The sequence below is a fragment of the Centroberyx affinis genome, unplaced genomic scaffold (genome assembly GCF_046629955.1).
Source record: "Centroberyx affinis isolate AG114_WGS23_722 - 3 ecotype Tasmania unplaced genomic scaffold, CSIRO-AGI_Caff_v1 ptg002185l_1, whole genome shotgun sequence".
Classification (NCBI taxonomy): Eukaryota; Metazoa; Chordata; class Actinopteri; order Beryciformes; family Berycidae; genus Centroberyx; species Centroberyx affinis.
This window is the reverse complement of record NW_027280493.1, coordinates 89531-105138: the sequence shown is the minus strand read 5'-3', so window position 1 is coordinate 105138 and position 15608 is coordinate 89531. Positions and strand designations below refer to the sequence as shown.

The 15608-nt window shown below is 42.7% G+C and overlaps 1 protein-coding gene across 3 annotated transcripts in view; it reads right to left on the bottom strand.

The window, feature by feature from the left end:
* LOC139655023 (histone deacetylase 4-like) overlaps positions 1–15608 on the bottom strand; it is a 68087-nt gene that overhangs the window by 22201 nt on the left and 30278 nt on the right. For all 3 annotated transcript variants that reach the window (XM_071532319.1, XM_071532317.1, XM_071532320.1), the window contains 3 exons: positions 11118–11268; positions 9157–9280; positions 7000–7118 (listed from right to left, as the gene is read on the bottom strand). In XM_071532319.1, coding sequence (XP_071388420.1) covers positions 7000–7118; positions 9157–9280; positions 11118–11268 — 394 coding nt within the window. The remainder of the gene's footprint in view (positions 1–6999; positions 7119–9156; positions 9281–11117; positions 11269–15608) is intronic.

Here is a 15608-nt window from a genome sequence, read left to right as displayed (position 1 = left end):
GGATACAAGTGTCCACAAAATGGCAGATGAATGAGGTGCTCAAAGCAGCAGCTCATGTTGTTTTGAAGATTCATGACACCCATTTGAACCACTTATTTTGTGACATGATGTGTTTTCACAGGATTTGCTGATAACATTTGGAAAAGAAGAAAAAAACTGTCACCAACACCAAACCCATGTGATTTTAGTGCTTCAACGAGGCACCTGACAACATTATTTCTGGGGTGGGAACAGCAGTGTTTTTCTACACTTTAACAAGTTTTGTGTGAAAATCTACCACACTCAGGTCTAACATCCCCATCTATTTCTAGCTGCTTCCAGCTCAGACACCAACACCCCTGTCAAGCCTCCTTGAGGTTACACAGATATCTGGCTGCTGTGCATACTATTGTATGCTTCTATTTATTTAATCCCCAATCCATCCCTCCTATTTTGGTTTCTAATCCGTATTTCAGTGAGGCAAAAAAAAAAAAAAATTAGCTCCAATTTCAGAGCCATATCTGATTCCCTAAAGGTCTTTTGTTTTTATGCGGTCACAGACTTGTGAATGGAGACGGGGTGAAGGGAACGGCATGTCACATTGGCTCCTGCCATGGAGGCTAATGCTCTGTTTACTTTGCCCTGCCAATCAGGGGCCTCAGTGGGGCCCACGTTAACCAATTAGCGGCTCTCGTATGTTCGTTGTCACTAATCATCTTGAAGCGCCATTTCAGCCTTTCAGGGGAAAACAAAAGGCAGAATGAAAGAACAAGAGTCCTCTCTCTCTCTCCTCTGCTTTCTTTCTCATCTCACGGCGCTCTTTTAATAATATCTTTTGTTCCCCCCTCCAGAGTTGCATAATTATGGCTGGGTATCGAAAAGTGATATCTAGCAGTAGCGTACTGCATTTTGTTGTCAATGTCAACTTTAAAAAGGTTACAGCATCAGACGTTATCGAAAAGCTTCAAATTGTTGTAATTTCACTATCCAATATCCAATTTCAAATATCAGAATCAGCATAATCATCAAGGGAGGACAAAACATAAATTTAGTAAACCACTAACCCTGATTATAATCCAATCAGAATCCAATCAGATCCTTCTTATAGCTACAGTTAACCTGAAACTATACTGTATATTCCAATTCTTCAGTTAAAGCATTGATTCAGCCATTAAACTGCATTTTCTATAGTCATTTTGCATGACAGCATCCTCCTTGCATCGTTCCTATGAAGTGCAAATACTGAAATACCAGCTAGCTTCCCTGGAGCTCCTCCATAAACTAACAACACAACAAAAAAAAAACATTCATCAACATGAGCTTGACTTACAGTGCCAGGTAAAAATAAATGTGTGGAAAAGAGTGAAGTGTGAATTAGGAAGTGTGAAGTGTGAAATCGGTAGCAGGAGGAGAGTCCAGCCCAGATGGAGTCCAGTCAGATGTAATCAGTTGGTGCAGACAGGGCTGCTAACATATTTATATGAAGTATTCGGAAACTATCCTATCGGTATCCGCTACAAATTCAATAAAGGATTCTCATGTCTCCCCTGTTTCCCTGAATGAACCAGGTTTGATTTTTAGAAATAATTGAGCTGAAAATCTTCTCCAAAAGAAAATCGAAAGGGCCTTTTTAAGTGAGAGTGAAATCGTGGCCTGGTACGTTTGGGGAAAAGTCAAATATTAAAAGTTAAAACGCAGAAGTTTTGAGAAGTTTTTGTTCGGCATCGAAGCCATCTTTAATCCACGGTCTTCCCACTCTGAATCAAGCCGAAAAGCCGTAGCTACGTCTGAGGAGATTTGGTTTATCTCAATTTTCAGAAAGAAAAAGATGAGATTTCACAAGTCATTACCCTGCCAGATGAGGAGAAAAAAGTTAAGGAGGAGACTTAACTGTGTATTGCTGGTCGAGATCGAATGTTGAAAGATCAGAGCCCTTGTTCTTACGGATTGATTTGCTTTAAATTATCTTTAAGACATAAAAGCCATCAGCAATTATCATAATTTCATTTAAAGCTTCCAAAACAAACGACAGAAGTAATAGTCTCAGGATTTGATCCAAGGAAAGTGTCTGTTAATGAGGAACCATATGAAATGAGATTGGACCTGAAAGAAGGAGACTAATTAGCCCTTTTTGGTTCCTTCTGCAGCAGAGCGAGGACAAGTTTTGAAAGGTGAATGATCCGATATGACGACAACTCAATAATCACAAGCAACGGTGGAGTCAAAGCCAAGTGGGATCGATGGAGAAATTGTCAATACCTATGAAAGAAATTTTCTACCCTGTTAGAACGGACGGAGGAGGCTGCGGATCTCAAAGGGAAACAGCTGAATGGATGTGACAGATGCTTATAGAAAAGCCATAGGTAATAACTATTAGACGTTCACATGGGACATTTGTCATCCGTCAAATACACGGACAAGCATGCATTGAAAGGCTGCATTCACCTTCGCTCTGTCAAAAGTTCAACTAGTTTCAACTTTTTTAACTGGACTGGGTTGTGATGACAATCCATCAAAACACATCTGTCTGTTTTTTGACGAATCACAAATGCTCATGTGAACGGTTCCTCTGTTCTTCAGTCCGAAGAACAGAGGAACCGTGCGAAGTGGAGAACGGTTGTTATAAACAAATAAAAATCAGAATGACATGTAACTTTACATCTCCAACGCAAATAAACTGGTGAATCAAGTGGCATTATCTTGAAATTTGTGGAGTGATCCACCTCATTTCAAGATATCGTCACTGTTTCAAGAAAGTTCTCCAAACTGGTGAAACTGCATTGGAAACAACTGAAATGATTTCCACCCCGTCGGTAGATCTTTTCACTTGTTTGAAGGAAAGCACGATTTTAAGACTGAATACTAGACTAAATGACTTGTTTTGCAGTTGATAATAGGCACCTATACTTCACGCTACATAGCCCAGACGAGTGACTCATTAATGACAGCCTGGCTCCTGATAACTGGCACTTTATGATGAACTACCTTGTGAGAAATTAAGGCTTCAGTGTAGGCAGCAGGAGGGCAAGAGCACATGCAATCACACAGGATACTGATGCACAAATGATGCATTGTTGACATTATTAAAATGGGCCTCACAACTGCGGTAAAAAGGCCGCGGTATTCAGTGGGTCATATCCTGTACCCTGGTATTCAGATAGTTGCATGTTACCACATTCATGGGCTAGCTGTGCAGTCTGGTGACTGAACCTGCCGGGTCATGTACAGAACACGTCTGCCCATGAACTATTGTATCCATGTGAAGGATGGGACGCCCCAATTAAGCTACAAAAACATGTTAGCTCATTACTGACCATGGACATTCAGTGAAGGAATTCAAAGCCATGACGAAGCTGGTCAGGAACAGTGTGCCTTGGTCACAAACTTTCCCATCCCGTGGGAAACACAATGTTTCTGTTGCCTTCATGTGTGCATGACAGTACTGTATGTACCCGACGATGCATGTGGTAGGCTACTGTCTGGAGAGCATTTTTACCTCAACTGTTTACACACATTGCCAGCCTTCTAGGCTAACGAGTTAGCGATAGCCTAGCTAGCAAGTAATGTTCGGCTATTTCAGGGGGTTATGAATATAAATACCACAGGAAAGTGAATGCCGTAGCACTATAGTTATCAAGGAATATCCATCTGGCTTTTTTTTTTATTACGACTCTGTGCTCTGTTCAGCCATGTTGGAAAGAGCGATTACGTCACAGCTCGGCCAATTCGTGCAGCATCTACAATCCTGATTTCTCTGACTTAATAAGGTGTTCATGTGGCACCTCCTGGTAGGAAACTTGCTCGGACCGTAAATCCGACACCACTTGAATGCAGGGTAAGGCCCTTAGCTTTGCATTCCTTATTATTAGGGGTCCAAGCACGTAGTGCTGGAACCCTATTGTTTTTGCTGGAATTCTTTCTTTCTTTCTTTTTCTCCCCTAAAAGTATCTGCAGCTCAGAAACCGTAAGTTCTACAGCAACCATATTTGGCAGGTGGGCTCCTACGGCCCACCACTACTCAGGCAAGGCAGCCTACGTATATTGGCCAGATGGTGGCGCTATAACAAGCAACTTTACGTTTTGGCCAATAACTTCTAAACTGTGTGTTGGAGACTGAAAATTCTTGTGCCCATAGATTCTTTGGAAGATGCCGAGTCCAACCCATACATCGTTTTCAATGTCCACCATGTTATGGTGGACACTTTTTTCGCAACTCCTCCTAGGCTGTTCATCCAACTCACGTGAAACTTGGTGTGGAGAATCTTGGGACCGTCCTCTTTTAATGAAACACGGCCTAACTCTAAATTGGCCATAACTCATTAACCATTCATCTAATCAAGCCAAAATTTGAAACACACGTTGAGAAGTGTTGCTTGAATACACCCACAAAAGCATTTTGAGCTGTACCACTAGTGGGTGCTACAAATGCAAAAACGTCATATCTCATAATTGACTGCATAGATTTTTATGAGATTTTTTTTACACATTCTCGGATGATATCCAAGTCAATCCATGAAATTTGGTTATTATTGATTAATCTTTCGTACACTGGTATCTACCCCCGAGTCTGAAGTCACCCCCCTCTGTTTACAGCAAAAACTGACTGCGATCCCACAGTGTTGTCCTCCTAAACCGTACATTACAGGGAAATGTTTTTTTTTAAATTGTCATACCTTAATTAGTAACCAGCCAAAAAAATGTAATGATATCTTGAAAACTGAGCGTACGGTAGATGGAAATGTGCAGCTGCAAATAGTTTGATAAATTGACAATGTGTTATGTTGACAATATGTTATGTTCAAGACAGTTTGATCAATCTTCATCAAACGAAATACAAATGATGTCTGGACTGTCAAGATGATGTCTGTAAAGCCATGTGTAAATTGATTAATCCCACATTAATCAATTTACACATGGCTTTACAGACATCATTAATACAGTTATAATATTCTTTCTGAGGCTTTCAATATGGGTTGGACTATCACCTATGACCAGTCACTTGTCCCTTTGTTTTGTTTCCCCACTATGGCCCACTGAAGTGGAAGTTGGCAGAGTGATAAACATTTTGAAGTTTCATGAAAAGTAAATCAACACTAAATCTAGAAAACTCAAGGTGTTTGACATCATCTGTCAATGGCAAAATACCTGATTGGCATCACTGATTGAAGTGTGGCCAGCAGTGGCTTTCTGGCCCATGTGACTTAGTATTGTTTTATTCATTAATGGAGAGTACTACAATGTTTTAGAAAGTAATTAGCATGTCAGTCTGTCAATCATAGGTGTGTCTGATCTTCACAACCTGTCAGTTTTTGTGTGTCTTTCTACCTTCTGTTTTGTCTGTCTTTTCAAATTTGTCTGTCTTTTCAAATTTGTCTGTCTTTTCAAATGGACCCCGCAATTGCCGCTTGCGGCTATATTTGATTCTTGTAATTCTACTCGTCTAGGATTTTAGCTTATTCTGCTGTTGCACTCATTGTAATTTGCTCTGGATAAGAGCGTCAGCTAAAACGCCTAAAATGTAAATGTAAAGAGGGAGAAGGGAGATGCACAAAAGAGCGCTGTTGCTTCCTTTGACCGTTGCTGGGAGCCTCGGGTGCCAGTCCTCTACTTTACGGCCAGGCGGTGAAATAAAAGAGCCTCTAACCTCTCCCAAGCTGGCATTACCATAAGTAAACCCCGCAAAGCACGTCATCGCTGTGGGCAAATATCAGGGTGGCACAGGTTCTCTCCCCTCGGCAGTTGAGCACACTCCTTAGCATAGAAATCAAGGGGAGACGGACACTCCGGGGACAATCTTTTCACTCCCCGCGATCTTTTCCTTTCTCCCGTGAAGTCTTTTTTGGGGAGTGAGGCATCGCCGTGCCACTTGCCGGCTCATGTTCTGCACTCCCAACTTTGGTCTCCTCTATTGCTCTCTCTCTCTTAAAGAAACCAAACACTCACTCCATCGCCTCAAATGTTTTTCTAGTCAAGAAAAAAAGAAGAAGTGTGTTTTGGGGTCGGTCAGTGAAGCCACCGGAGGCTTCTTCTCCCCTCTCATCTTTCTCCCTCCCTGCTTTTCGTTTCTCTCCTTCCTTCTCACCTCTCACTATCTCGCCTTCCCTCCCCCCCTTTCTCTCTCATCTCCACTTCTTCTTCTACTCTCTCTCTTTTCCTCCCTTCTTCTTCTTCTTCGTCTTCTCCTCCCGGGGTGGAATGTGGCTGTGTGGGCCAGTGTCAACTGTGGTCTATCTGCTGCTGCAGCCAGCAGCCTGAAGGCTCAGAGTCAACAGGACTGGAGCGCTGGCTGTAGCCGCCTGCCGCCCCGCTAAGTGAATAATTGCACTGTAAGACGACCGCTGCTTCACGGCTACACCACCGCACACACCACTCACACTTACACACATACACACACACACTGTCTACCTGGGGAAAACACACTGCAAACAGCTGTTTTTTACACTGTAACGGCTTCTGTGCTCTGAGCGCTCAGTTTGAAGACGTTAGATTTCAGGCTAAATGAAAACATTTTGCTATATATCAAGAGTTCCAGTGGCACTTTTAGCATTTTAGCAGCTCTAATTACTTTTTTCAAGATTATCCCCCATCTAAAAAACTGTGCACCGACTTTGGAAAACTCCAGGATCTACTGTTTCTAGTAGTACTCGCGGCAGATAGATTCGATTTAAACAGTGTTACAGGGTTGGAGTGCACTCTATTGAACTCTTGAACCACCTACGCTTACGCTCTCTCCAACACTCTCATGTGGGGGATGCTGGGAGACCCTGACAGCCTAATTTGGATGTGATTAATGGCGCAGAGCTCTGATGCCATCTAAATTACGCTAGACGTGAGCCTGCATAGGAGCTACTGGACGGCACAGTGGCAAACTGTGTGTGCGTGAGTTTGTGTGTGTGTGTGTGTGCGTGTCTCTGTGTATGTAATCCTCTCTAAACGTGAGTCTGCATAGGAGCGAATAGATAGCTCTGTGGCACTGCCAAAGAGTGTGTGTGTGTGTGTGTGTGTATGTGTTTATCGTACCAGTCTTTCGGAGTGGGAAGTCGTCCCGAGGGTTGTACATGCCCAGCACAGGGTGATTGTAGGTGGAAACCCCAGTCTGTGGAGGGGAGCTCTGGTCCAGGGAGCTGTGCTGGGTTTTCCTATAGGACACACACACACACACACACACACACACACACACACACACCCCGTTAAAGGTGGCACCAAGATCACAGAACCATGTGCCACAAAGCCCAACGCCTATAATTCTCTGCGTTCATGTGACTAAATGAGTAATCCCTCCTGAAATAAGTCAACAAAGTGACTAACTTTATGGCCGTCATAGATTTGTATGATTAAAGCATCATGCAAATCCCTTGGCAAGGTTGTAGACATGTGCGGCCATCTGTGCATTGCCTACAGAGTTACGGCTGTGTTCATAGGCAAAGCTAAGCCGGGCTGGCTCCCGTCCCGCCGCATGTTCAGGTCAGGAGGATGTACACACGCATCTCTTCTGAGGGGGGGGGGTTGCTTACGCCAACGAGCAGAAAATTTACATTTAGGGAGGAAGGGAAGGAGATAGAGAGACAGAAAGAAAAAGAAAAAGAGAGGGAGAGAGAAAGAGAGAAAAAGTACATGCAGACCAAACGTGACCACTTTGCTTTGCGACGCTTCGCTGTCGCTCGTGGGCGTTTCACTGGGTGTGTTCTGGGGAAAGCATCGGGTTTGTTTAACATTATTTGTTTAAGCAGGCTTATTTTGCATTTTAATATTTTATTCATGTTATAATGCTCAAATAAAACCTATAGTCATATGTCTGGAAAGTGTCGTAACATTGTTTAGCCGACCACAGTTAAAGTTAGCAGCTAAAATATTTGAGGCTACTTCAGTTAATGTTACACACCAGGAAAACCAACAACTTTTGTTGCTTTTCTCCATAGATTATTTAGCTTGTTAAGATCCTTAAACTGACAGAGAGCAAAAGCTGTGGAACTAGGAACAAAACTCTACTGACTGGGAGAATTTGAGAGCCAGATTTGTACCCAAATGTGATTGGTTCCTGCTCTTGTTTGCATAATATTATTATTTTTAAACCTTTTTTGTCCCATTGCGGGCCAGGTTTGCGTCACCACCTTTCCCGGAAGATTTAAATGGCAAACATACACACCTGCACAGATCCCCAACAACGCAAATAAACACTCAATGCTGATGCATAAGAGTCCTATCAACAGGTTCCAATATCCTGTCCTCACACGTACGTACAGTATGTGTGTGTGTGTGTGCGTGTGTGTGCGTGTGTGTGTGTGCATTCTCATCTTTGCTCTCAAACCCTACTCTCGACCCATCTCTCAGTCTTGCTCATACAGTGCGGCAGCAGGTGAAGAAGAGGGGAAGCAAACTGACAGATTAAGACACAATCCATTACATTATTCATCTGCCTGCAGGCTGAGCGAGAAAGAATTACCATCCAAAGTTAGAACGATCTGCGTCTCGCATCTATTCTGCTGCTTACTCGTTACGCTCATTCACTCATTACAAAGGATCAGGAATGAAAAGATGGCAGCCGTCAGCCTCCCACTCCTTTCCCCTGTGCTCACTGTGTTTCCAGACTGTGAAGACTGATATTGATTCATCCATGTGAGACAGGTGACGACATCAAACTATGACATGAGGTCTCCGCTAGTGCTGGAACCATTTGTCAACTGATTCATCGTTTGTCATTTATCAAGTGAAAATATCAAACATTTGCTGGTTACAGCCACACAAATGCTAAGATTTCCTTGCTTTTCTCTGTTTCATATCATTATAAAATTTATATTTTTGGTATTTATTTGGCTGCTGGTCATACTAAGCAAGCAATTTTAAGAATCACTTTGGGCTCTGGTAACTTGTGATGAGCATTTGTCATTATTTTTGACATTTTCAAGACTAAACGATTAATCGATTAATACAAAAAATACATTAATCGACAAGGAAAATCGTTAGTTTGCAGCCCTAGTCCCCGCTGTCAACACATTGCAAGATGGTAAGAACTGACAACTTTGTATTGTTAACCGCTAGCTGAGTTAGCTGCAGCCTGCAAGCCCCAAAATGGCTCTGCATGCATCTATGCACCTCGCCCCTTCCTTTCTTTCTCCCTGTCTATCTTTATTCATTCATTCACTCATTGATTCACTGACTGCAGCGACTGTTTCTCACCGGTACCAGTAGGGGGCGTCGTTGGGGAGGCCTCCCTGGTTGAGGCTGCGCTGGGCCAGGGCCTTCTTCTTGTTCAGGACGAACTCCTGCAGACGCATCTTCACCTCCGTACTGGCCACGGCACCTGACGGGACGAGGGGGACGAATTAATATACAAAGATTTTTATTCCACAGTGAGACATCCACCGCTTGACAAAAAAAAATGCTACAAAAACAATAGCAGGCAACTTGAATCCTCTGACAAAATGGCAACACTTTCACAGACGGCATTCCCTATATTTCAGAAATATTGAATCATGTCACGTAACGATTTCCCCCCTCCCAAAATGGATTTATAGCGTACTAAAAATGAACTTTCCAAAGACAGCCCAGGGAACCCTATCATCACAACTGGAGGAGTGGGATTTTGAAGCAAGCATGGGGGAAAAAAACAACAACAAAAAAAAACGAGGGAAATAAAAACGATGAAAGAATTTATGGCGCTGAGGCCGTTTACTCCACACACGGGGCGCAGACACACCGTGTGATCTCACGTGTACGGACGCACGCACACAGATACACGTGAGAGCAGACACACACACACACACACACAGATGCAGCCTCGATCTGTAGCCACTTTCCATGCAGCGTGTAAACTGCTCTCAAGGACTCCTGTCCACTCGCTCTCAATGAACTGTTGAGAGACACCCAGCAGGCGAGCAGCAATACCTCGGCTCAGCCCCCGCCAAGGCCACCGGCTAATACAGCTCTTGTTTACCATAGTAAACACACAGGTTCTCCAAGTAAAATGGAAACACATGCAAACACACACACACACACACACACACACACACACACACACAGACTATGAATCCTGATCTCAACGGTCCATTCAACCTTCAACTGGTATTTTGAATGAACATTCCCTGCTAACCCGTTCAGATGCTGCCAAACAGTGTGAACTCACTTTCACTAGAGCTATATTCAGACAGCAGGCGAATCAAATCTGTTTTTCAAATCTGATCTTTTTCTTTATGTTCATGAAACAAGTATAACACTGAAATCCAGACGGAAGAATTTCAAAAGCGATTCACTAAACGACAATTCAGCCACAGGACTAGTTTTTTTATATATTGTCAGAATCTGCTTTGTTCGGGTTTCTGCGCTAAAAGTGTGATTTTCAGATCTGTTTCGCCATACAATGGCAGTGAATGGAGAGAGAAACAAACACAATTCTCCAATCGCCTCTACTTCACCAACAGATAACAGAGAATTGCTGATTTTTGGGGTTTTATCGTGGTCTGGAAGCTACACAAGCCAAGGTACTGCCAAAGTTCAATATCACTTTAAGGCTGATTGTCCACATTGTGATTTACAAGTGACCAGATTTAGACAGTGTAATCACTTGCTGTCATTACGACATTGGTTGTCATAGTAACGGCGCAGGTGTATTTCTATCCAACAATATGGAGGTTTCGCTGTTGCTTATTCTGACTGTTCCTATGATGCCATTTCCCTCTTTCGTGAGAAGAAGCATGAAACCTCTTCCTTCGTCCAGGCATCGATATTCTCCCGCTGGCTCTCCTCCATGTTTGTTGTTCTCTGCTCATCTTGTTGCAACGCGTGACACCGAATACGTGTCGTGTTGGGAGTGACAGGAAGAAACAAACTTGAAATCTGATCTGAGTGGTCAGACCAAGTTGCAAATTCGGAGATATGATTTGAATTGCATTTCAAACAACCTAGGAATGTGGTTTAAATTGGATTTGAAAAGATCGGATAGCACGTATTGTTTTGCTGACTTTATGCAAAAATATGCAAAAAAATCATTTTTGAGCTGCCTGCTCATGGTAGCAGCCAGCTAGATTTAAAGAGTAGAAATGGATCAAATGATAGGAATCTGGTAGTCTAGACAAACTTACCAGCCACCGCCGAGATTTACCAGAGTTTAACGTTATTTTCCCACCCTGTGTGCAACTTACTCTCTTGTCCCCTTTCCTTGTTCTTCAGCAGCTGCAGCTTCTGCTCCCTCTGCTGTTTCTCCAGCTCCTGCTCCAGACGGTGGTTCTCCATCTTCCTCTGGTGCTCCAGCAGCTCCTGCTGGTGCTTCAACGCCAGCAGCTCCTGTTGCTGCTGCAGGAGGAAACACAAAAATCACTTTAGCAACGCCCCTGGTCTAACGCAGTGACATTTCACTCTGGGAGGACGGTTTCACTTTTCAGCTTGCACACCTCCGCAGAGGGTCAAGAGCAGTCAACGCCCAGGATTGTTTCTGGGTGACAGGATGGCCTCGTGTTTGTTTAGAGAGATTGTGAGACCGGAAGGCCACAGGTTTCATCCTCGCTTGCTGTTGCACGTTCTTAACAGAGCAGACAGCATATTTTTTTAGTACGCAAAGCATTAGGGGTAAAAAACAATATTTCAACTTTTAGCAAAAAGTTGCTAAAATCCCCACATCAGGAGACACGATCAGCGTTTCCCACGTGTATCGCTTAAATGCTATTAGCTAAAGCAGAGTGGTTTTCAAACTAGGGTTCGGGACCCCCCAGGGGGTTGCAAGATAATATTGGGGGAGGTCACGAGATGATTTATGGGATAGGAAAAAAAGATATTACTATACAAATGTATTATCATTTGTTAATTTTTCTGATTTTTCTCCAATTTTGCCTTTTTTCTTGTGGAATATTTAATAGTTTTCAGCCGCTTCTTCTGATGTTCAAATGAAACGACCTGAAATGTCGTTGTCACCAGTAGGCATTGGTTTGGTTTAAGGGGTCAAAGGCCAAAAAAAAAGTTGAGAACCACTGAGCTAAAGCGTAAAAAGGTTCCCAGTGGACACAAGGACTTCCTGATGCTTTGACACTAAAGAAATCCTACTGCTTCTTGGACAGAGGGGAAACACACAGTGACACAAGCACATTGATTTACCATTACTTCATGACAACCACTTTTTATTGTCCATCCTACACTTCATCAACTCATTACCTTCTCGCCTTTCAACATTTATTTACATTCCACTCCAGGTCTATTGAAGTCGCCATCTGGATTAATTAAGTCTGACAGCTGTTTGAAGCAACACAATAAAACCTTGGTAATACTATAAAACCTCAGGCTACGAGCTTAAGCTTTTAAATAAATATAAACAATTTAACTGGGGATGAGGCTTCCGCAAGACGCATCATCCCACCTGCTCGCTTCTTGGAATAAGAGAGATAAGAGTGTAACGCTTTAAATGTTAGTGTAAAACCTGTTCTCCTTTCCATTATACAAAGGGAAAAAACCATATGGTGCACCGGGACGGGCTAGTGGTCTGTCCTATAACCAAAAGGTCAAAGTTCAAACCCACCCTACATTGCTCGAGTCCAAAGTCTTGAGCGGCAAGTCTCAAGTCAAGTCTCAAGTCTAAATGTAGAACACCAAGTCAAGTCAGAACAACTGAAGAGTCCAGTATCAATTTAATATCTTAAAGAAAACTAAATATCTAGGACTTTTCAATGCAATATGGTTTTAATAGGATAAAAACTTGGTAAGAGCATCCTGAGTTTTATTTCTAGAATCAGTTTCAACTTCAATAAATTCAATCATTCCATACAAATTCAGAAAACAGAATTTAAATTCAGTCGTCTGCTGAAACAAATCTCATCACTTTCAATCTAAGTCATTTACACAAACACAAGATCTCAAGTCAAGACTTCAGAAACCTTTTCAAGTCATCAAAGTACAAGTCAGAGTCAAGTCCCAAGTCACCAGAACCCAAGTCAAGTCAAGTCTCAAGCAATTAAAATCATGGCTTGAGTCTGACCCGAGTCCAAGTCATGTGACTCCAGTCCCCACCTCTGGTTAAATGCTAAAAATGAACAATGCATGTTGGACATTACCTGGTTTCACCTTCTTTAGAGGCTTAATACATTTTGATTGCCTCAGGAATTAAATCGAGAGTTCCAATTACTCCATAATGTTCACTAATTTATAATAAATAGGCGAACTCTAATAAGATACTCTGTGTATGCAATCAGCCAGCTACATAATGACACCTCTCTCCGCCGTGCCAAGAGATCGACAGCCTGCCTCGCTTCTCTCCGGCACGTTATCACCGAACACCCAGTGGCAATATTTGATCAGTTTAACAGGACGTAATTTCGCCTCCGTGTTCACAATCGACTTTTGATGGCTTTTTTTTTTTTTTTCACGCACCTCAAATAGCCGCTCAGTAAGCCGGGACGTGCGCTTTTGAGTGTACCGTGACGGGAAATCAAACGTTTCACACAAGCCGGTGAATAAATTAGTGGAGCTGAAGGTGAGTGGAAGGTGAGAGGGTTCGTGAGAAGAAGAAGAAGAAGAAGAAGAAGAAGGAGAAAAAAAAAAGCATGTCGGCTTTCTGGCCCGCTTCCAGGCTGGAGCCTTGTTTCTTTTGCCTTTCAATCAAGGTGAGAGCGAGTGGGAGGAAGGGGAGAGAGTGGGTGGGAAGGCTCAAAGCCCCCCCCCCCCCCCCCCAACACCCCCCCCCCTTGTGGTTCAATAGACCCCGAGTCGTACAAACAGACCTTCCCTTCTTCCCTTTCTCGTTAATACTCGAAGTGCCTCCGTATATTTCTCTCTACCCGTTGCTCAAGTGTATGAATGTTCCCTGTCGTCAATGTGCGAGGAAGGTGTGTGTGTGTGTGTGTGTGTGTGTGTGTGTGTGTGTGTGTTTGCAGACATTTGAGTACGGGTGTGTGCGTGTGTGTGTACGCATGCATAAGGGCGAGTGTGTGCATGCGTGTGTGTGTTCAAGTGTATGAGCGTTTGCCATGCTTAATGTGGAGGCAAAGTGTGCATGCGTGTGACTGTGTGTGTTTGCTGACATTTGAGAGTGCGCGTGTGTGTTTTAGTGCCTGCGCGCCTGTGTGTGTGAATGTGTGTGTGTGTGTGTGTGTGTGTGTACACACTGGCTGTGAATGGGGCTGATTGAGGCCGGGCCTCCCTGGCCAGGCTGTGCGTCACTGGCTTCCACCTGAGTGGTCCTGCAGCCCCACCACAGGCCTTTCCACAGCATCGCTCATCCCTCAACATCACAGTAACGACCCAGCGGACGGGACGGAGCAGTGTGGGACAGCAGGAACAGGGGAAAGGCTGTCGCGCTTAAGAATTAGTCCAGAAATATGAATGAGCTGCAGGTGCGTTGATTCTAAATACAACGTGAAATGACTAGAAGACTGAAGAATCTGCACACTGCTGAATAATAGTATTATTTTTTCTTTTAGATTTTGTAACAGATACTCTGAAGTGCAGAAGTGGATCATTAGGATTCTTTCTTAATATCCAGCAGTATGCAGTGAGATTCTTCAGGAGCTACTCATCACACAAACGTGTACAGTAGCTTTACGTAAAAAGATAAAAAAAAAAGAAAAAGAAATGAACAACAGAGAGAGAAAGACAAAGACAGAGAGGAAGACAAAGAGAGACAGACAAAGAAAGAAAGAAAGAAAGAAAGAAAGAAAGAAAGAAAGAATGAGAGAAAGAGAAAGAAAGAAAACACAAAGAAAGTAAAGAAAGAAAGAACAAAAGAAAGAAAGAAAGCAAGAAAGCAAGAAAGAAAGCAAGAAGGAAAGAAAGAAAGTAAGAAAGCAAGAAGGAAAGAAAGAAAGAAAGAAAGAAAGAAAGAAAGAAAGAAAGAAAGAAAGGCCTATAAATCAAGTTGCACACTGGAGAAAAGATTTTGTTATATTCCATCCAAGTAAATCCTCAGCATTAGCATCTAATCTCCTGCTCCCCCAAATCCTTTTTGGACATTTTTTCAAGCGCTGAAAAACAAAAAATTAAGTAGTTCAACTGTATTTGCATGTATTGCAATTCATATTGCAATAGTAGTATTCTACAAAGAATGATGCAAGAATATGTTTTAACACGATGCGGCCCTGCAGGACAGCTCCAGCTCTCCAAGGCCTTTATGTGTTAAAGCCTCAGTGTGGGCGTGTCGCTCTGCATTCACTCTCTGTCTTTCCAGGTCACCATGAATGAAACAGTCATATGGACTTCATTAGAGATCCAAGGCCAGCGTTCCCAATCTGGTATTTGACATACTGTACTGTATGTACTGTGTGGACCTATACTCATAAAGTCTAAGTGTGAATAAGCGATGGCAACTCTAAATGCCATTTGCCTGCACTCTAAAAGCCTCAAAAAGATCTCACTTCTCTTTTATGAGCCAGTGGTCCTTGGTGCTTTGTAAATCAGTCAGAAATTAGCTCTATAAAACACGCATCCAGTGCTGAAACGATTAGTCCAGCGACAGAAAATTAATCGACTATCATTTTTGATAATCTATTAATCGTTTTAGTCATTTATCAAGTAAGGTTACAGCTTCACAAATGCTAAGATATGCTGCTTTTCTCTGTTTCATATTATTATAAAACAAATACTTTGAATTTTTTCAGCTGTTGGTCAGATTAAGTAAGCAATTTTAAGAATCACTTTGGGCTCTGGGAACTTGT